The 23,637-nt window shown below is 38.2% G+C and overlaps 1 protein-coding gene across 4 annotated transcripts in view; it reads right to left on the bottom strand.

The window, feature by feature from the left end:
* The window catches only part of LOC120086144 (nudix hydrolase 3), an 88,805-nt gene that overhangs the window by 51,588 nt on the left and 13,580 nt on the right, over nucleotides 1-23,637 (bottom strand). For 3 of the 4 annotated variants that reach the window (XM_039042611.1, XM_039042612.1, XM_039042614.1), the window contains exons 2-4: nucleotides 22,940-23,119; nucleotides 22,016-22,093; nucleotides 21,603-21,699 (exon numbers count right to left, since the gene is read on the bottom strand). In XM_039042611.1, coding sequence (XP_038898539.1) covers nucleotides 21,603-21,699; nucleotides 22,016-22,093; nucleotides 22,940-23,119 — 355 coding nt within the window. Of the gene's footprint in view, nucleotides 1-20,334; nucleotides 20,631-21,602; nucleotides 21,700-22,015; nucleotides 22,094-22,939; nucleotides 23,120-23,637 lie in introns of those variants that run through there. The other variant, XM_039042615.1, reaches the window with a different exon arrangement.

Genomic DNA, 23,637 nt, shown 5'->3' with positions numbered 1-23,637 from the left:
CAACTTCCTTCCTTGACAGATTTCCCCCGTCAGGACTTAGTGGCTAGTTGACTTCCTCTTTCAAAAATATAGGCCTTTGAAGTTCTGAGTTAACGCTGTTAATACCCAAAGGGGGTGACTTTTCACCTTCCCCTGATGCTCCCTTACTGATTTTCGAAGCCTGTGGCTTTTGGAACTCCTTCTTCTTCTTTGCCACCGCGTTTGGACTTCTTGAGAACTTTGGCTTGGACTTGGCTAACAATAGGAAGGACCATTCGGATATATCAATTTGGGAGGTGGCATCTTCATCCTTCAAGACCTCTTGTAATCGAACTAAGTCTATTGGGTTGGAGAAATCCTTAAAAAGTACATTATTAGGTAGACTTGTAGGTTGATGAAAACAAGTAATATCACCAAAATTTAAATAAAAACTTCCATGAATTTCATCTTTAATTTCGATGGTGGCTAGCATGAATCCACAAAGATTTTTCCTGACCTGAATTTTAGCTTCTAAACAATTGATGAGATTAAGCGTTTCTGATGCAATTGAAATGAGTCCACCAAAGTAAGCCCCGATTGCCTCAAAGGTGCTTTTACACCAATAATCTAGAGGGAGTTTTTTGATTGATATCCATCCCCCATATCCCTGCATTACTGAAGGCCTTCCATGACTAAGGGGATTCCATTTTTCCAACAACAGATGAATGGGGCCAAACTTGTTCCATTTTCTTTTGGGCTGGCATTTTTTCGCTTTAAGTCTCCTTGGTTGATCTTGATGAGAACCTTGTCTGCAAACAGAGGATTGGTGACAACATTGGTGCCGAGAAACTTACTTAACTCTTTGGCGATTTCCTTCCACCCATTTGATGCTAATAATCTTGAAATAATCCATAAATTACTAAAATCTTCAAGCAAAACATCACAATTCTTTTGAGTCCAAAAAGAACGGTTACTCTGTTTTTCGGGGGTGGAACAGGGGAGAGTGAAAAGGTAGAAGCTAAGGGATTCAGGGGCTTAGAGGCTTGTAAAGCTTCGGAAAAGGTTTTACCACAAGGAGGGAGAGCAAGGCTACGACTACTGACCAGCCTCTGATTAGGGGAAGGACAAGGTGGAGGAGAACTAACCTGGATATCAGGGGATGCTCTGAAATTTCGGATGCAATCTTCGATCATGTCCTTAAAGTCTTGCCAACCTGATTTTTCATTGTCAAAAGGGATGTGGATGTTCTTCCTTCCTCCCGAGATTGGTCAAACAACGCATTCTACAAACCACTTCTCCTTTGCACGAAATTTAGCCAGCCGAATGAAGCTTTGATCAACTCTTTCCTTTAATAAGAAAAATTCAAAGGTGGAAGCAGACAGAAGTCTGCGAAAACTCTCATTAAGTCATTTAGTTGAGGTTAAGGAGAGGAGAATGGATTGTCCTTTCTTTAAGTCTTTTACGAAGGAACCGGATCCTTCTTGCTCTATATGGAAGGAATGGTCAAGAATGCAGCAGGATTTAAATTCCATGGCTGGATACAGAGCAAAAGCAGGGTGTAAAAAATGAGAGGAGGGGAGGTGCCGGAGGGTGAACAAGAGGGAGAGGGTGAGAAGGGCGGGGGCGAGTCACTGGAAAGGTGGGAGGACATGGTGAGCTCCGGTGGGGTGGATGGAAAGATGGCCGTGGGAGGAAGGGGAAGGGGAGGAGAGAGGGGAGAGAGTTTTGGGAGTCATCTTTTTTATTTTGGTCTTGGTTCAATCTTGAATTTAGGAGGTTGAAGTTGAGGTTCTAAGGCGTTTTAGAGGCTGCCCAATTCTTCATTGGTTTAATTTTGGCCAGTTTTGGGGTAAGTTATGTGAGGATTATTGGTTTAAATTGTGTAAGTTTTGGAGATTGGCCCCACAAGTTGAACTGTGTGTTTATGGTTGGTGTCAGGGACTTTGATTCAAGCCTTCGCTAATTTAAAAGGAAGGTCAGCTGCTTGATTGCTATTTTGCTTAGGCCTAAATCAGAGGTAGGTGCTTCGCTACAGGTTCGCCCTCGAACCCAAGTTGTTATTAAGTATGAGATTGTAATGTAAGCATGATTCTGTGTGTTGGTTTGCACTGTTATGAGTTACTATGTGACTAGCTATGTTTGACGGTCGAGGGGGGGTTACAGAGGCTTATGCTTATGCCATTAAAATTTATATACTCATTCTTTTCTCTTCATGTTTTTCAGGTAAAGGTAAAGATAGACCAACGAATGACAAGAGGGATCCGTGACCTAGTCATTGGAGCATGACGATGCTTCCGCACTTACATTTTATGTTATTTTATTTTTGGCATGATTTAGATTAGGTGTCTGGCATTTAAAACTTTTGATATTTCATTTATTTGTTACCTCATTTATTGATTTATTTAATTTGTTCTAAACCAGAGTCAGGGGTGCCCCGAACAGTTTTATGATATTAAATTTTAAATAAAAGTCTCAATCTTTTATTTAAAATTTTCCCTCTTGAAATATATATTACCAAGCTTATGCATGCACGTAATAGCATCCTGGTAGCATGGTAAAAAGTCGGGTTGTTACAGTTAAATCCCTAATCAACCCAAAAGCTTAAGCTTATGAGTTATGATATATTTACCTACATCAACACTTAAACACTCATCAAGGTGGATGAGCATACGAGCTTGTTTGTTTTATGGTCATGTACCTTTTCAATGTGACATCAATGTAAATAAATTTTTTAAGCCATACATAGTAATTTTGATGTTAGGTTTTCAAACAAACCAAAGACTTATTGTCAAAAGCTAATTTAATAATTGTCCATAAAGTTAATTTTTTTATAGAATTAAATAGACTAAAAATAACATTTGAAAGTTGAAAGAAGTAGAAACAATAAAGTTTAAAGATTGAAAAATTAAATTCTTTTTTGAAAAAGGAAACAAGCCTCTTAATGATGATGAATAGACAATACAAAGTGAATGGTAATACAATGAAGAGACGATAACAAAGCAAAGCAAAGCAAAAGGATCAGCTAGTGCACCCGGACATCTCAACTAGGTTGATACCCCCATAGCATTCTCATCTATCCAATAAAAAGGAACAAACCAAGAACAAAGTCCCAAAAACAGCTTGGGACCAGTACAATGCCAAATTAATACAATCAAAATCCGAAAGCTAACACAATGACATTGTTGAAATGGTGTTTTAGCCCTAAGGGCGTTTTAGTCTTTTACTCAGTGTCTACTGTCTAGGGTTTCTCTCTGTTTGGTTATTTATACCTGTCCTATGTTGAGTACTGTGTATCAGAAAATTAAAAGAATAAAAATTCTCCTATCGTGGTTTTTCTCCCTAATCTAGGGTTTCCACGTAAATCCGTATTTATGTTATTCTCTTCTTTTTTCAATATGGTATCAGAGCATGGCGACGAAGCCCTAGCCGTCATTGATGAGAACAAACCAGAGACTCCAACAGAAACCTCCACTGGAACGAAGGAATCCATGAACGCTGAAGTAGCTGCAGCCATAAGAGAAGCCGTGAGGATTATTTTCACGCCGCCTTGCCTCAACTCCTCAAATCCATGTCTGATTCAGCCTCAAGCCAGACCTGACCCGATCCTCAAATCTATACCCAGTGGCCTTCCTTTGCAGATCGACCACCGGAGCTCCCAGACTCGAGCCCATCCATGACGCATTAGACCACAGATCCCGTTAGGACAGCTTCAACCAGACCAACAGATTGGCAACAAGCTTCAATCGATCGCGATCCATCTGATTTCCACCATTTTTTGCCTCAGAACCCACCAATGCACAGAAAAATCACCAGCCTCAGGAGGTTTTGCACAGCCCGATAGTACCCACGCGACTGGCGATCTTCAGCCGATTTCCAGCCTCCGTTTTCAGGTCAACCGCCAGCCCTAGCATACATTCCAAACCGATCGTGGGATGACCCACTCCTTCCCAGCCGGTCCAACTGAACCAACTGGTTCAACGGTTCAACCGGGTCCAGTCGAGCCAGTACAGTTAGCCTGTTCCCAACTCGTCGTTTGGTCCGTCCTCGAGCCAAAATGAAACTACCTTTCCAGGGATCTATGGGCAAAACCAACCTATGGCAAATTCTGGCGGAACCGTTGGTTTTAAACAGCAGTTGGCAAACTTACAACAACAAATATCGGCCCTTTAGATCCACGACAAATACATACAACTAGTTTTATCCACATTCAGACTTCTCTTTTGCTCAGAAACACCAGTAAATGCTTACTCTAATTTACCTATAGCAAATATTAGTCTAGTTCTGTGAGGAATTCTGCAGGGATGTCTATTGGTGAGAAACTTAACGGTGAGAATTACTTTTCCTGGTCCCAATTCGTAAGTATGGTCTTTGAGGGACGTCACAAAGTTTGGATATCTAATTGGAGAAATACCAAAACCAAACCCCGTGACCCCCAGGAACGTATATGGAAAGAGAGGACTCTCTCTTCGCTCAATTCTGATAAACAGCATGGAACCCAGATTGGGAAGCACTTTCTGTACTCACCTCCGCTCGGTATTTGGGAAGCTGTCCAGAAGCTCTATTTCACAGAGAGCAAAATTGCTCACGTCTTTATACCTTGAGGAAACAAGGTCATGAGTGCAAACAAGGGACCCTTGACATAACGTCTTATTTCAATAAATTGTCCTGCTGTGGCAAGAAATGGACTTGTGCCGTGAAGTTGTGTGGAATTGTCCTGTTGACGGAGTTCAGTACTCAAAGATTGAGGAGGGGGACCGGGTGTATGATTTTCTGGCTGGCTTATACCCTAAATTTGATGGGTGTCGAAGTCGAGATTTTGGGACAGGGACCAATACCATCTTAATGGAAGTTTGTTCAGAGGTCAGGTTAGAAGAGGACAGAACCAGGGCAATGAATGGCACTAGCAACAACCACATAGATTCTGCGCGTTTGGAGCCAAGTCTTCGGGACCAGAGAGCGACAAACAGAACAGAAAAATCCCACCAATTTGTGAGCACTGTAGAAACCGTGGCACACCAAAGATACAATGCTGGAAGTTACATGGTCGCCCACGAATGGCAAGCGACGGTCTGCGAATGATAAGTCAAAAACGGTCGGGGCCCATGTCAGTGAAATAGGGGATGGTACATCATCAGCACTAGCCAGGTAGAGTCGAGCATGGTTGGAACCGGCAATGTCGCACAATCAGGTACTTCTCAGTCCTTTAGCTTCTTGGTCGAAGGGATGAATCGTGGATCCTTGACTCAGGAGCAACGGATCACCTAACTGGATCATCTGATCAATTCCTCTCTTATTATCCAAGTGCGGGAAACGAGAGAATACGAATTGCAGATGGGTCCTTTGCTTCCGTTGCTGGGAAAGGTCACTTATCTCCTATTCAAAGGTTGATTTTACAGAATGTCTTGCATGTGCCAAAGATATCTTATAATCTGCTATCTGTCAGTAAAATAACCAAAGATCTGAATTGTAATGTCGTTTTCTCATCGGATAATGTGTTGTTTCAGGACCTGAGCTCGAGGAAGACAATTGGCACTACCCGGTACAATAGGGGGTTCTACTTCCTCTCGGAGGATGCTTCATCTAGGAGTTTGTCTAGCACTTGTTTACTATCTTCCCTTACTATTTCTGAAACTGATTTCCTGTTATGGCATTTTCGTCTTGGACATCCGAATTTTCATTATATGAAGTATTTATTTCCCCATTTATTTCGTAATGTTAATATTTCATCTTTATCTTGCGATGTGTGTATTCGTGCAAAACAACCTCGGATGTCTTTTAATTCCCAGCCTTATAAACCTTCCCGACCTTTCCACCTGATACATAGTGATGTGTGGGACCCATCTAATATCACAACCGTGTCGGATAAGCGGTGGTTTGTCACCTTCATAGATGATCACACTCGTCTTACATGGGTGTTCCTTCTTACGAATAAGTCTGAAGTGACTACAGTCTTTCAGCAATTCTACACCACGGTCAAAACCCTGTTCAATACCAAAATTGCTATCCTTCGGAGTGACAATGGTCATGAGTTCGTTAATCAGTCCCTCCGTGAGTTTTTAAATTCTAAAGGTATCATCCACCAGAACTCCTGTGCCTATACCCCTATAACAAAATGGGGTTGCCGAACGGAAAAACCGTCATCTTATTGAGGTTGCTCAGGCACTCATGATTCCTGCATCCATACCCTCGTACCTATGGGGCGATGTTGTACTCACTGCAGCTCATCTCATTAATCGAATGCCTTCCCGTGTTCTCAAGTTCCAGACTCCCTTAGCCCAATTCAAAGAATCCTTCTCCTCTACTCGGCTTTTCCCAGATGTTCCTTTTCGGGTGTTTAGGTGTACTGTGTTTGTTCATAATCATGGTTTCCATAGTAAATTCGCTCCTAGGGTTCAAAAATGTGTCTTTGTTAGGTAACCGCTCCATCAACAGGGCTACAAATGTTATCAGCCATCTTCTCGAAAGTACTTTATCACCATGGATGCTACCTTTCAAGAAGATAAACCTTTCTTTCCTATTAGCCCTCTTCAGGGGGAGACTTCGAGTGAAGAGACTAGCACGTCATCCACTTATTCCATTCCTGTAGACTTGTTTCTTGAACCAAATCCTGACATTATCCTGACCCTCCTATTCCTGACAATCCTATCCTTCCTACAAAACAAGTTCCTTGGGTAACCTACTATCGGAAGAATCTACGAAAGGAAATAGTTTCCCCTGCTGCTCCACCGGAAAGTGTTCAAGAGTCAGAACCAGAGTCAACTCAAGGTAACCATATTCTTGATAATAATAACTGTGTTGAAAGTAATGCAGTGAACACTGACGATGTAGCGACTCCTGACAAAATTAGGGAGGATGAGAGTAATGAATTTCCTCCTGATGATGTTCAGGAGACTGAAAAATGTGTAGCAGAGGAAAAAGGTAACAAGACCAGTGAAATTGATGCCACCCTTGACTTACCAATTGCCCTGCGAAAGGGAACAAGGTCCTGCACCAAGTACTCTATGAAAAGCTTCTTATCTTACAGTAGCTTGTCAACAAGATTCAAGGCCTTCACCACTAGTCTGGACACTGTGACTATTCCAGGAAATGTGTACAAGGCTCTGGAAATTCCTGAATGGCGAACTGCAGTCTTGGAAGAAATGCGGGCTCTCAAGAACAACAAAACATAGGATCTAGTTGTTCTTCCTAGAGGTCACAAAACCGTCGGGTGCAAGTGGGTGTTCACAGTCAAGTACAAATCTGATGGGACTCTCGACAGATATAAGGCCAGATTAGTCGCGAAAGGGTTCACTCAAACATATGGGGTGGACTACTCAGAAACTTTCTCGCCAGTGGCAAAACTCAACACTATTCGGGTTCTTCTCTCTGTTGCTGTGAACCTAGACTGGCCTCTATATCAGTTGGATGTAAAAAATGCGTTTCTAAATGGTGAGTTGGAAGAAGAGGTTTATATGACCCCTCCTCCAGGGTTTGAAGCACAGTTTGGGAGTCAGGTGTGCAAGCTAAAGAAGTCGTTGTATGGTCTGAAACAGTCCCCTAGAGCCTGGTTCGATCGGTTCACTACCTTTGTCAAAACCCAGGGTTACATTCAAGGTCACTCTGATCACACCCTGTTCACTAAGAAATCAGCATCAGGGAAAGTAGCAAGGTTAATCGTATATGTTGATGATATTATTCTGTCAGGGAATGATTCTGTAGAGATTGACAAGTTGAAATAGAAAATGGCAGAGGAGTTTGAATTAAAGATCTTGGTTCCTTGAGGCACTTCCTAGGAATGGAGGTAGCAAGATCAAAGGAAGGGATCTCAGTGTCTCAAAGAAAATATACGTTAGACCTTCTACAAGAGACTGGGACGACTAGGTGTAAACCTGCAGATACTCCAGTTGAGGTCAACAATAATCTGGTCAACTCAGTAGATGACGTACCAGTGAACAAAGAGAGATATCAACATCATGTAGGCAAGCCCCGTGTGAGAGACACATGGAAGCTGTTACCCAGATTCTGAGATATCTAAAATCAACACCTGGGAAGGGCTTGATGTTCAGGAAAAATGATAAAAGATGCATCGAAGCCTACACTGACTCAGACTGGGCCGGTTCCGCTACTGACAGGAAGTCAACCTCGTGGTATTGTACCTTCGTATGGGGAAACCTCATTACATGGAGGAGTAAGAAACAGGGTGTCATGGCTAGAAGTAGTGCCGAAGCTAAATACAGAGCTATGAGCTTGGGTATCTGTGAGGAAATTTGGTTGAAGAAGGTATTAGTAGATCTTCATCAAGAGAGTCATGACCCGATGAGACTCTACTATGACAACAAGGCTGCTATCAATATTGCTAATAATCCTGTTCAGCATGACAGAACCAAACATGTTGAGATTGACTGACATTTTATCAAAGAGAAACTTGACAACGGTAGTATTTGTGTTCCCTATGTTCCATCCAGTCAACAGATTGCAGATGTTCTGACTAAGAGCTTACCTAGACAAATGTTTAACACTTGTATTAGCAAGTTGGGTCTCATTGATATTTATGCCCCAACTTGAGGGGCAGTATTGAAATGGTGTTTTAGCCCTAAGGGCGTTTTAGTCTTTTACTCAGTGTTTACTGTCTAAGGTTTCTCTCTGTTTGGTTATTTATACATGTCCTGTGTTGAGTACTGTGTATCAAAAAATTAAAAGAATAAAAATTCTCTTATCGTGGTTTTTCTCCCTATAGGGTTTCCATGTAAATCCGTGTTTCTGTTCTTCTCTTCTTTTTTCAATAGACATAATAGCTTAATACAACCAACAGAAACACTAAACAAGACCATCTAAATACTATGAAAAAGGAAAGATGAAGGCCTTCCAGTTAAGACTAGTGTCTTGAATGGAGAAATCTTCAAAAGCTTTGGAAAGTGAACACCATGATGAAGCATTAAGCCAGGCTATCTCAAATTTGAACATCCAAGGGGAGGCTTTGTCATGAAAAACCCTTTGATTTCTTTCAAACCACAACTTGGCTAACAAGGCTTTTACTGCATTAATCCAAATTAATCTTGGTTTTTCTTTGAGCTTAGGGTCGGGTCAATAGTTGAAGAACATTATCTTTAAAAACATTACCAAGAGCCCAGCTAAGGTTGAAACAATTAAACAATTGGAGACAACAATTTTCAGCATAACCGCAACTGAAAACCAAGTGCTGCAAATCTTTAGAATCTACCAAGCAAAGAGGAAAAACTTGAGGAGATAAACTATAACAAGGTAGTTTCATTTGCATTACAGCTGCTCAGTTGATAAGCCCATTTAACATTATCCAAATTGTGATATTTATCCTCTAAGGGCTTTTAGTTTTCCACAAAGCCAATTCCAACCGTTTCCCAATGGGGGAGGCCATGGAAAGATGTTTGACAGGGGATTTTACCGAAAATGAACCAATCGCTTCTAATTCCCAAAATCTTTTATCAGGATTTGTTGTGAGTGATTTTGTAGATACAAGACCAATGAGGATTTGAAAATCATCTATTTCTTCTTCCTTGCGTAATCTTCGAAAGTTAATGGACCAAGAGGCAAGTGCGAAATCCCAAAATTCATAGGCAGCTCCATTCGGATTTAAAGAAACTTTGTAAAGTCTTGGAAAGGATTTTTTTAGAGGTATTTTATCCACCCAAGGATCATGCCATAATGCAGTTCTTCTACCATCACCAATTTTGTAGGTTGCCAATGATTCAACTTTTAACCAAGTCCTTGATATGCTAATCCAAGGACTACGAAGGCTGCAAGTAATTTTTCCATTGGTATGCCATCCAGACAAGCTTCTACCATGGATACTTTTTACAACTTCGCTCCATAAGGAGTTCTCATCGTTGATAAGTTTCCACCCTCACTTAGCTAAAGGACTTAAATTCTTAATTTTCAGTCCTCCAATATCGAGCCCGCCATCTTCTTGTGTTCGGATAACTGTGTCCCATTTAACTAAATGGCAAAATTTGCCTCTTGAATGCCCTTCCCAGTAGAAGTTCCTCATAAATCTTTCAACAGTTAGGATTACCTTTTCTGGCATCAAGAAAATAGACATGTAATAAGTAGGGATGTGCGAAAGGACAGACTTACAAAGAGTGGCACGACCTCCTCTAAAGAGATTGTATCTCTTCCATTTATCCAATTTTCCTTGAATTTTATCAATCACCGATTGCCAAAATTCAACCTGTTTGAGACACCTCCTAAAGGTAGACCAATATACATAAAAGGAAGGTGAACAACCTTTGCAATTCAGTCTGGACGCCACTGAAAACAGCTTGCTATCATCAATATTGATGCCACATAATGCAGATCTCTCCCAATTTACCTTTTGCCCTGAGCACCATTCAAAGAATTCAACTGCCTTCCCTAAGTTTTCTAACATCTCATCATCATTTTCACAAAAGATCAAGGTATCATCTGCGAATTTCAGGCAACCTTAGGCCATTGCAAATTAAGAGGAATAGCTCTAATACCTGGTGGTTTGGAGTACAAAGAAGAGTAGAACCCAATCTTAAGTCTTCAATTTCCTTAAAAGACCTTGTTGATACTCCTTGCTCGTTGATCAGTTCTGAAATCAGATTCCTCCTTTCCTTTGTGTCTAAGAAACGATGGAAAAATTTAGAATTTTTATCTCCCAAATTCAGCCAATTTAACTTGCTTTTCTGTCTTAAATTTCTTTCATCTAGTCGGTAAAGTGATAGCAATTCAGCTTTCAAGGAGAGTCTCATATCCCTTTCCAAAACAAAATTTTATGGATTTTCTGCTTCTAAGTCACATCTTTCAATTTCTTTTGGCAAAGCTTCCTCTGATCTTTTCTTTTTATTCTCAAAATCAGCATTCCAATTCTTCAAGGCAGCCTTGATTTTCCTTAACTAGAGGAAATAACGAAACCAGCCTTGTTGAACCTACAAACTCAATACCCTTTCAATAACTCTACAACTTTCTTCAATGTCTAGCTAGCTATTGCAAAATCTGAAGGGAGAAGGCCCCCACTCAAAGGAACCGGCTTCAAGCAAAATAGGAAAGTGATTTGAGAATATGCGTGCTTGTCTTGCTACTCTAGTGTCTGCAAATATCTCATCCTAGTTATGGGACATTAAGAATCTATCAAGAAGCGAACATGATACAGTATTTCCTTCTCGTGACCATGTAAAACGATCGTTGCTTAGTGGAATTTCCATTAACTTTGCCGAATCAATGAAGTTATTAAACTTCCTCATTCCTCTTGTTAATCTCCCCAGAGGAAAACGTTCTTGAACTCTCCTAGTGATATTAAAATCCCCTCCAATACACCAAGGTTCATCACAGTAATCTAAAGTGAAAGTAATTTTGGCCAAATATATTTTCTCTCTATAATTAGTAGGTTTGTAGACATTTGTGATCCAACATGATTTCTTGCAAACGGTCAAGCATTTCACGGGATATAGAATAGCCTCCTTTTAGCACTTCAGTAACTGAAATTTTGCTTTCATCCCACATAGTTAGAATTCCTCCAGATTTTCCAAATGCATCAATGAAGGCCCAACCAATGTCTTTTGAGCTCCATAACTCCTTGATAAAGCTAACGTCAAATGAATCTCTTTTTTTTTAACAAGAAACAAGTCACTTCATTAAGGTAATGAAAGCTGATACAAGTGAAAGAAAGGAAACAAGTGCTAAAGTAAAACACTAGAACATAACATAACAAGGATCAGCAAGTGTACCAGGACATCTCAACTAGGTTGATACCTCCATAACACTCTCATCATCTCCTAACTCTTAAAGCAACGAGACTTAAACTTTGAACTAAGCTGAAAGAAATCATGCCTGATACACAGGCTTACATCAGATGCAAAACTGAAAGATAAACTTAAAGCCAAAAACTAAGCTATTACAAAATCATGAAAGCGGGAAAATGAAGGCATTCCAATTGAGATTGATGTCTTGAATGGAGAAATCTTTAAATTCTTTTGCAAGGGAGCACCAAGAAGAGGCGTTGAGATGAGCGATATCAAATTTGAGGGGGCTAAGAGATACTTTATCATAAAACACTCTTTGATTCCTTTCAAACCATAATTCTGATAACAAAGCTTTTACTGCGTTGTCTCTTTTAGTTTCTTGGATCGATACCAAATCCGTGTTTATTTTCTTTAAGCTTCTTCCTAGAGCCAATCGTTTGGAGTCATCTCCTAAACCTCTTGTGTTCCACAACAGAATCTTCATGCTAGGACAACACTATAAAGGAACTCTTGCGCTGGACTTCAATCGAGGATCAAATCGCAATTTTCCACCATTGATAATAGTATTTGTGGAATTTCCTTCTTATCAATAGATTGAATGGGGTGAAGCACTTGCATTTGCCGTCACTTGTCCATCTTCTGATTGAAATAGGCACTATAAAGCATTATAATGACCATCATAAGTTTCTTCCTCCTCTTGGAAAGCCTCTGAATCTGATTTTTCTAGCTCTTCACTACTGAAACTGGCTATAGAATCTCCATCTAAATCATATTTTCGATTTTGAACAACAGCTCGTTGAGATTCCAGGGTACTCACACAAAGACTACATTTGAGCCAGCAATTTTGAAATCAGAATAAGAGAAAGAACCAGATTTAGAATGAGAAATATCTGACCTGACTGGCGATGACCTAGGAATTTGGACTTTAATGCAGCATTCTTCAAGCAAATCTGAGTTTACCATGGCTGTTTAAATATTGCAAAAAGTTGTCTTCTACCTTACGAAATGCTTTCTGAAAGATCTGAACAAGTGAGGTTTGCTTTTGGGTTTCAATGCGCAATCAGAAGATGGCGATACACCTTTCTTGGAGTAGGGGAACGATGAAACATTTGTCGGAGACTTCTTTATCCCTTCGTCGAATGATGATCCAAGGACGTGGTGATTAATAGATGGAAATGACTATTGATCTTCTTTGGATATCTTTTCACCTGGCAAGAAATTTTCTGTTGACTCAATTGGCAAGAAGTCGAAACAATGAGAAACTACAGGAATGGAAATATGGTTTAAATCTTAGATGTTTCTCTTCTTGTTAGTGTCTATACCAAAGGAATTCTGTACTTATAAGCTTTTGCAGAAGCATTGAAACTTAGCCTTTACTGCCACCACCAATCCCAATCAACATTTGTAAGTTCCGTCTAGTCAAAGTATGAAAGATCCATTGTAAACTCAATGCACTATAGCCAAGCTCCAGCATTTCTTACTTTGTCTCCTGATGGTTTAATTTTTCAACATTGGAATTAATCTACTTTATCATGGTCAATTAACTTCAGAAGATTATTAAAAGATGAAGAAATGCAAGATTTTCAGAATCTTTTACTTTTATTAGAAGGGAAAAGGATAGTTGAAAGGCAAGATTGTAGATCTTGGTCTTTAGATGCTTCTAGTGTAATTTCAATGAAGTCATTATTCTGGCATTTAAACTCATCTTCCCCGTTGGACACTAAGTTGCACATAAACTTATGGAAATCAAGTTGCCCAAGGAGAATAAATATCATAATTTGGGAAATGCTTTATCGTTCTCTCGATTGTTCACAAACTCTCCAAAGAAAGCTGCCAAACCATTATCTCTTGCCCTCAATCTGCCCCCTGTGTATGCAGAACTCTATAGACAAACAGCATATTTTCTTTGATTGTCAGTACTCTTTGGAAATATGGAGGAACTTATTGGCAACATTTAATCTTCATTGGGTTTTTAGCAATGTTTACAAGGAGAATGTGGCTCAGATTGTCATTGGTCCTTCTTTAAAAGCTCATCACTTCAATTATGGATTAATGCAGTTAAAGCAGTTTTGTCAGAAATTTGATTTTAGAGAAATCAGCGTATTTTTCAAGACAAGTTGCTTCAATAGTTTGATTGTTATGAGATTGCAAGAGTTAAAAGCTTCTTCTTGGTGCTTCCTCTCTAAGAAATTTTCGGATTATTCTGTTCAAGATATTTGTCTTAATTGGAATGCTTTCATTCAATGTAATGATGTCTTTAAGACACATAGTTTTATATTTTATTTGACTATTTGTCATATTTTGTTTTGGGGTGTGATGAGGATGCTATGGTGTGTCAACCTAGTTGAGATAGCCGAGTGCATCTACTGATCCCTAGTTCTTGATACTTCGTAGTTTCTTGTAATTTGAGCATTAGTCTCTTTTCATTTCATCAATGAGAAGTGTGTTTCCTTTTCAAAAAAAACATTTACAACAATAGAATAAGTGCTGAAGCATTGAAAATGACAGTTTCTAGTATTAAATCATCCTACCGCATTCTAGTTTCTTGTTACTTTTCACTATTAGAATAGAAAGGAGAGGCATAACCAAGTTTATTAGACACTATAAGATGTTAGGAGACGCTAGTTTAGGATGAAGTTCACAGGCTCACGGCCCATGCAATCTTACCATTGGAGCGGATAAGTTTATATTTTTAGATAAGAAACACTTTCATTGATGTATGAAATATTCAAAGGATCTACAAAAGATCCCTACGATAGGGAATACAAAGATGGGTCCAATTTGCAACAAGAAAACATAAGCTGTGATATTTAAGAGATTGGTAATCTTTACACCAAAAAATAGCATTATAAATAAAAGAGTCCATAATGTCCTTGGATGACTTCGATTTATTGTTGAAAATGAGACCATTTATTTCTTCCCACATCTTTGACAAAACCACACAAATGATGTAGTTGAAATTAGGAAGAAAATAGTGTAATATTATTCTTCTCTAATATGAATCAAATACAAGGTCTTCTTATATAGAAGAAAGACCAATTACAAATAAGGAAAAAATCTTACAGACATAAACGATAAATATACACAAAAAAATCATATTACAAGAGAGAAAGGAAATCCAACACTCCTCCTCAAGCCGGTTTGTAGATACCATCTATAGCCAGCTTGTTGAGAAGTTTATCAAATTGTCTTTCGAAAGCTCTTTAGTTAGTATATCCGTTGTTTATTCTGTTGTCGGAAGATGAGTTATGCATATAACACCTGCATCTAACTTTCTTCTTTATGAAGTACTTGTCAACTTCAATGTGTTTTGTCCTATCATGTAGAAATGGAATATGAGTTATAGCAATGGCAGCCTTGTTATCACAATAAATCCATATACATGTCATTTGAGACACTTTCGGTTCTTCGAGGACCCTGTTAATCCATATACCTTCACAAATTTCATGGCTAAGGCTCTAAATTAAGAAGCACGGACACCGACACGACGACACGCCGATTTTCAGAAAAAGTAGGACACAACACGTCAAGGACACATTATTTTTTTATTAAAAAATTAAATATATGTCGTGCAATAAACATATTGTGAAATATTCCATTTATAGCAAATCGCCGGCGTGTTTGGGCGTGGAGGTTTGGCCGACTGCTGTGGAGTGCATTTGGGAATGGAATTTTGGGTGTGGAGATTGTTTGCTGTTTGGAAGGTCGAAGGAATGGAGGTTGGTTGGAGAACTGGAATCTGAGTTGAGATTTTGAGAAATTAAAATAAAAACACAATAACCCTAAAAGCTAAGTTTTGGGCTGGGCCGATATTATAAGCTGTTGGGCTTAGAAATGGCAGTTTCATTGTTTTTTCATTCTAATTTTGCAGGTCTTGTGTCCTGAACGTGTCGCAGCCATGTCAGGCGAGTCAGAAATGAAAAAAAATAAAAAGATAATCAACATACTAACTAACGTGTCAAACACATGTCGGCGGCATGTCCGACACCGACACTTGGCCATCTTAGGAGTGTCGGTGCTTTATAGGCTCTAAATTCCGCTTCAACACTATTCTTGGCTACTACATTTTATTTTTTACTATGCCATGTAACTAAATTTCCTCCAACAAAATAACAATAGCCAGAAGTAGATCTTTTATCGTAGTACTCCCAACCCAATCTGCATCGGTGTATACTTCAACTTGAAAATGATCGTCTTTCTGAAATAATATACCTTTACCTGGAGTTCCTTTCAAGTATCTTAAGGTTTTGTACACTGCTTCAAAATGAGTGGGTCCAGGTGAGTGCATAAATTGACACTAGTTGGGTGTTTAGAGAAGTTTTTAAAGAAAATGTGTTACAGGTTCTCATGGGGCCAAAGTTTAAGCCAGCACCAAAATTCCTTTGGATTAATGCTCTTAAGGCTTTGCTTACAGTTTTATGCTTTGAAAGAAATTAAAGTGTTTTCCATGATAAAGGGACTCCTTGGTTTTCTCATTTCGAGACATCTAAACTGAATGCTTCCTCATAGTGTTTTCTATCCAAGGCCTTTGCAGATTATTCAATTCAAGATATATGTCTCAATTGGCGAGCCTTCATAAACCCAGACCTCTAAGTTTCTGCCCCCTGCCTATATAATATGCCATTCTTCCACCATAGAATGCTCTATTCATTCACCAAAGATATGAAAATATACAAGTGTACAACGCATAGAAAAGGAAAATATCACAAAATATTTACATGAGTGGAAAACCAAAACTAAAGAATTATAACACTCCCCCTCAAGTTGGAGCATATATGTTAATCATGCCCAACTTGTTATATAGATAATCTATACGTCTTCCATCCAATGCTTTCGTGAAGATATCTCCTAATTGTTCTCCAGTCTTCACAAATCCTGTAGATACCAACCCTTGTTGAATTTTCTCACGTACAAAATGGCAATCAACTTCAATATGTTTAGTTCTTTCATGAAATATTGGATTAGATGCAATATGAAGTGTTGCTTGATTATCACACCACAACTTTGTCAGTGTGGTGATTTCAAATCCCAACTCAACAAGAAGTTCATATATCCAAATCAATTCACACACAGATTGTGTCTATATTCTGATTCTGCACTTGAACGTGACACCACATTTTGCTTCTTACTCTTCCAAGAAATCAAATTACCACCAACAAATACACAATACCCTGAAATTGGTCTTGTGTCTTCTTTAGATCCTGCCCAATCGGCATCTGAGAAACATTCAATATTAGTATGACCATAATCCTTATATAATAAACCACGCCTGGGAGCAGCGTTCAAATAACAAAGAATTTGTTCCAATGCAGCCCAATGATCAACTGTAGGGCATGACATGTATTGACTCACAATACTTACTGAATAGGCTATGTCGGGTCGAGTCACTGTAAGGTAATTAAGTTTTCCCACTAACCTCCTATATCTTTCAGGATCTTTTAGCAATTCTCCATCTTTTGTGAGCTGTAAGTTGGGCATCATTGGGGNTTCCCACTAACCTCCTATATCTTTCAGGATCTTTTAGCAATTCTCCATCTTTTGTGAGCTGTAAGTTGGGCATCATTGGGGTACTACATGGCTTGGCCCCTAGCTTTCCTGTTTCAGTCAACAAATCAAGTACATATTTTCTCTGTGATAATAGAATTCCTTTCTTGCTTCTTATTACCTCAATTCCTAAGAAGTAGTTCAACATGCCCAAATCTTTTGTATGGAATTGACTATGAAGAAAGGTCTTTAGAGACTGGATACCTACAACATCATCACTTGTAATCACAATATCATCCACATATACGACTGACAAGATGACACCACCCTCAGATCTCTTAAAAAAGACTGAATGATCTGACATGCTCTTCCGCATTCTAAAGCTTTCAATCACCTGACTAAATTTACCAAACCAAGCTCGTGGGCTCTGCTTTAATCCATACAAGGATTTACGAAGGTGACACATCGTTCCATTCTCCCCCTGAGCAACAAACCCTGGTGGTTGCTCCATATACACCTCTGCTTGAAGATCACCATGAAGAAATGCATTTTTAATATCAAGTTGATGTAAAGGCCAATGATTGATTGAAGCTAATGAAACAAACAACCGCACAGATGCCATTTTTGCTATAGGAGAAAAAGTATCAGCATAGTCAACGCCATAAGTTTGGCATCCTCTGACTCTTATTCAACAATTTTCTACATTCACACTTCGTATGCCCAGGTTTATGACAATAATAGCAAACAACACCTCCTGGATTTGATCTTTGGTTATTTGGATGACCTTTGAAGCTATTTGATTCAACCCCCTTATTACCTCTATAATCATTTGTGCGCCCAATCAAAGCACTGCTAGAATCAGATGACAAAACTGCATGTGGCTTCTCTATACGAAGTATTCGAGTATAAGCTTCTTCTAACGATGAGATGTTTGAGCTTGACAACACTTGATCTTTGGCCATCTCATATTTAGGTGCAAGACCAACTAAAAAACTCATGATAAACAACTTTTCACATTGAGCCATTAGAACTTTTGGATCCGTACTAATTGGCATCAAGGCATTTGATTCCACACATGTATTTTCTTTACCTCCATAAAGTAGCTTGTTAGAGATTTTTCTCCTTGATCAGGTTGATATAGAGTCTTATAAACATCAAACACTCTATTAATATTCTCTTTCCCTGAATAAAGGAAATCCAGATATTCCAATAGTTCCTTGACTGATTCGCAGTGATTTACTAGTTCAACAATTTCATGGTCAATAGAATTCTTGATTTGTAGAAGCATCCTTGAATCGTCCGCCACCAAATCTTCTTATTAGCATCAATCGGTGGCTCTTCTGTGATGTGATCATCCATCTCCATGCTCCTAATAAAGTGGCGGACATTTGATCTCCATGAATAGTAGTTGGATCCATTCAACTTGTGTTCAGTTACTTTTGACACCATAGGAACAATCTCAGACATGACTACTGGTTTCTTATCAGCTATTACCTCAAAAACAATAGACACCAAACAGCAGAGAATCAAACCCTAATTTACTGAAGAGATGTCTTTACAAGCAGTGAGAATATCTATATATCCCAAACAAACACACTACCAAGAAGAGTCAACCACACTGAAGAAACCCACAGAAAACGAACAAAAAAATGATGGCACACGTGCCTACACATGTCGGCGCGTGGACGGACGGCAAGTGGGACAATCGGCGCGTGAGCGTCACGCGTTGGTCAAATGGCAACCGGACTTTGGGGTTTTGTAGATCGGCGGTTGGGCTCCTCATTGGACTGGGAGGTGTAGGAAAAAACAGCTTCCTTTTTTTTGTTTTCCGGCGGCGGCGGCTAACGACGGCGAACGAACCAAAGACGGCGACTGTGAGTAATAGTGTAAACTCACCTCTCCACAAAACCCTAAACGTATCACAAACGGGTTCTAAATTCTCAAACCCTAAGGTTCACAAAAACCCTAAGTTTATTTAGAGAGCTCTGATACCATGTAAAACTCTTAGGTTTGAAAAAGAATCAGAATGCTCTATTCATTCACCAAAGATATGAATATATACAAGTGTACAAAGCATAGAAAAGGAAAATATCACAAAATACTTACAAGAATGGAAAACCTTAACTATAGAATTATGATAGTATTAAATTCCTTTGTTGGTTTTGCTGATTGTATCATTTTGTATTAGATGGACCCTTGGTGTTTGGGCCATGTTTTGATTTCTAGTTGTATTTTTGTTTCTGTTGTTCTCAAGAGAGGTGATGAGGGTGATATGGGGGTGTTAACCTAGTTGAAATGCCCGGGTGCACTTCCTGATCCTAAAGTTTTGTTTTGCTAGTATCTTGTTGTACTTTGAGCATTAAGTCTCATTTTATTACCTTAATGAAGAGGCTTGTTTCTTGTTTCAAAAGAAAAAAAAAAAAAAAGAACAATCCATATTTTTTTATCAAATTTGGAAACAAATGTTTAAGATTGTGAAAACTGGGATGTCCTAATCGCCCATGCCAAAACTTGATTTGTTCATGACCATAAACGAACTAATACTAATAGATCCTAAATTATTTTATTACTAAAAGAACATCGATCAAAGTAGTAGAGACCATCAAGCATCCTAGCACTCCCAATTTATTGTCCCGACTCCTGATGTTGAAAGATACAATGAAAATCAAAGAAGATAACATGACAATTAGAATTTTGACAAAATTTATTAACAGATAAAAGGTTACATGGTAGTTTAGGAACATGGAGAACATAATGCAAAGAAAGTTTATAAGTCATTTAATGGTTCCTTTTCCTGCAATAGGAGAGAAACTGTCATCTGCAATTTTTTTAATTATTTTCATAAGAAATATAATACAAATCAAAAAATTGAGATGAACCGGTCATGTGATTAACAGCTCCGAATCAATGATCCAAGGAGATAAACTATTACAAGAAAAGGCTTGAGAATAGTTACCTACTTATGCCAAAAAAATACAAAAATTACCAAATGATAAATTGGATTGTAACAGTGTCCTGAGTCGATGAATTTAGGTAACTTAAATCAACAACCATTAATAGGTTAGAGAAAAAAAAAATCCACACTAGGAAAATACTTCTAACTGAACCACAAATATGAGTAGAACCAGACCAAACCAAACCAAACCTTAAATCAGACTAGCTGAAGTGAACTAACCATACTTGAACCAAACCAAGCCAGATGTGAACTGAACCAAGAAAACCAGACCAGAAAAAGCCAACTTTCAGATTAGGTTTTTAACAGTCGCGCAAAATCTTAAACCCACAATATCCTCGAAGTGCGATGAGCGAACAAAGAAACTCTGAACGGGCGATGGGCGACGGGCGACGACAATTATTAGTGGTTGCAATGATTGCAGCGGCGGTTTCAATAACTTTCAGTGGTGGTGCGACAATTGTGGATGAGGTAACAACGTGCGAACAAACCCACGAAAAAAAATCAGCCTCGATCATCTATGAACACACACAAATCGAGTGGTCTTAGGGCATTTCAATGGTCAAACAAGGACAGGGACTTTCAAACACATACCAACAAAAGGAGAGGTGCCATTTCAAGGTGATAGCTAGGATTTTGATGGTACTGAGGTGATGGCTAGGGTTTCTAAAGATCAGGGTTCTTTCCCTACTATATACCAAGTTGAAATTAGGAAGAAAATAGTGTAATATTATCCTTCTCTAATATGAATCAAATACCAGGTCTTTTTATATAGAAGAAAGACCAATTACAAATAAAGAAAAAATCTTACCATCATAAAAGATAAATATACACAAAATAAATATCCAATATTACAAGGGAAAAAGGAAATCCAACAGATGTTGATCCAAATATTAGCTTTTTGACCCTTGAAGGGGTGATCCAAAAACATGAGATTGGTCCAATCCATGGCATCTCGAGGCAGATCCAAATTTCATCCAAAAGCATTGATAATTGCAGCCCAAATTAGTTGAACAAAACAGCAATGGATGAAAAGGTGGTTCACGAATTCACTGCTATTTTGACACAAGCAGCACCATGATGGAGAAAGAGAAATCAAGGGCATCTAACCCAAACTGGTTGAACAAATCCAAGGGCACCACGATGGAGTTGATGAGTTAATGGTTCAATCCAATTAATAAATGTTTCTTATTCAAAAAAAATCCAATTAATAAATGTGGTGCAGGGGCAACTAATGATAATAAATCCAATCAAACCTAAGCATATATTGGGTTACTACTACCTTTCTGACCTCCAACTCCTTACCAAAACTTAAAACTTCAATCACAAGTTTATGTCTTATGTCTTTCAAGCAAATAAGAAAGCCCAAAAAAAAAAAAAAACACCAGCCTATTTTTTCAAGAATCGTTTGCTGTCAATGTAGATGCAAGCAAAATTGTATACATTTGGGGGGTGGTATCAAATAAGAGAATAGATGATTTACCACCAACCTGAAGAGTAAAAGCCTCCAAAGGGATTGGATCCAATGTTGTTACCAAATACACGTCCTCAAATTCATTATTGATAAATTGTCCACCATTTGTGATGCTGTACATCAATCCAAGGCTAAAAATTAGAAGAAATAACATGCAATGCAGGCGTCAACTCTTGGTTTTCTTTAAATAAAAAATGAAATAAAATGCCGACTTTGAAAAATCATGGACCAAAATACTACCAAATTCAACCTTTAGGGACTGAAGGTGTAATTTTTCTAAAAACAAACACACACATGTCGGCATTGAGCTGATCACAAAGGGAAATGTAGCTACAAAATTCGTTATTTGAGAAATAAACAAAGGATATAATAAACCATATCATATGCATTGTCTAATTTTATCATGGTTACTTGGAACAATCCACTCACGTCTCATGGAGAAAAATGAATATCAATTCAAATGCATCATTTGGAAGAATAACGCCAAGCTCTTCTTGAAGCTCTCTCCTGAAAGAATACGTGTAGATTCCTTTGTTATTCTTTCAGTAATAAATGATTCAGAAAGCAGTAAAATGAAATACAAGGAAATCGCAATTCAGAGCTAACAAATGGGGCCATATGGCCCAAGCCAGAGAAAATAATAAAAAAAAAAAAAAAAAAAAAAAAAAAAAAAAAAAAAAAAGCTGAAGGCCTTGAACGGGTAACCAAGACTAATCAGGTCATTTCGAGACCAAAACTATGAAGCCTTTCCATAGTATTTATCTAATAGCCTAATTTCTCGTTGATAATAAAAAGAAGCAAAATGGCTCAAGGACGCGAACTCTCAAAGTAGAGAAAAGGAATATTAAAAAAAATAATAATAACAAAACAAATTAGGAAGAATGAATAAAAGCATTCCACTTGAAGAATAATGATCAAATAAGCTGGGGAGTGAGCACAATTGAGAAGTCTTGACTCTTGAGCCATTTAAACCAAATACTCAGAATTGGAATCCAGCTATTTAGTTTGCTATCCTGTATGCTAAGAATTTATTGGAACTAAGGGGCATCCAGAAAAATTATCTTTATAATTATCATGCATAAAACATTCATTTAACCATTGGATTCAGTCAACTCCTTGATTCTGTTGACATACTTCATAAGGTGTTTTCTACATTCTTATTTCTCCATTGACAAAGCTGAAAACGTGAATTCAAATGATAATGTGTATGAAATTATATATATGCATCCAATAGAGCATGCTTGTATCTTTTACAGAAGCTTCTTTGCAGTCATACAACCTAAAAGAGGAGCAGTAACTGATCAGTGAAGTGAAAAATGATGATGATTAATCATCAATAGTATTTTAAATTACCTAGCTGTCTCAAGTGATGAATCGCCAGCAGATATGTGACCGGCACTGGATATATCCCACAACCCAGGCCATGAATCCTTGCAGTCAGCACGTAGTTGGAGAAGTAATTCTTGTGTACTTTCAGCAAAAATCCACATATGAACAGCCCGATGGTAGTCCCCATCTCTATGAACATCTCCCCTGCATTGTCAAGTAAAGTATTTACAACGAACATGGAGAAATATTTAGCATATTTAGTAAAAATAACCATATGGTGATTTCTTTTTTCTTTTTTTTTTTTCCCTCTTTATAACAAACTTGTTTCCCAGACGATGTGTGAAAGGTACAAGACAGACAAAACTCAAAGGATCTGTTGAGCCACTCCAATAGTTGGCAATAAAAAAGGTACCATATGTTAAAATATATAGAAACACTAACTAGTCTAGAAGATTCTTGAAGTATCTACAATATAACATTAATGTGTAAATGAGATTTCTCTAGAATTATGTTGAAGTATGTAAACAAATATCTCAAAGAAAAATCTAGAAATATCCTTGGTTTTCTTTAGGTTTAAGGAATTCTAGAAAATTCCTTCAGATAAGAATAAACCAAAAAATATCTAGAATATTTAGAATCTGATGAATATGAATGAATATAATTCTCTTCTTCAAAATGAGGGGAGATGCTTTATTTATAGATGAAATGATTATATGCTTGTA

The sequence above is a fragment of the Benincasa hispida genome, chromosome 9, assembly GCF_009727055.1.
Source record: "Benincasa hispida cultivar B227 chromosome 9, ASM972705v1, whole genome shotgun sequence".
Lineage (NCBI taxonomy): Eukaryota > Viridiplantae > Streptophyta > Magnoliopsida > Cucurbitales > Cucurbitaceae > Benincasa > Benincasa hispida.
This window is presented reverse-complemented; position numbering and strand designations above follow the sequence as displayed.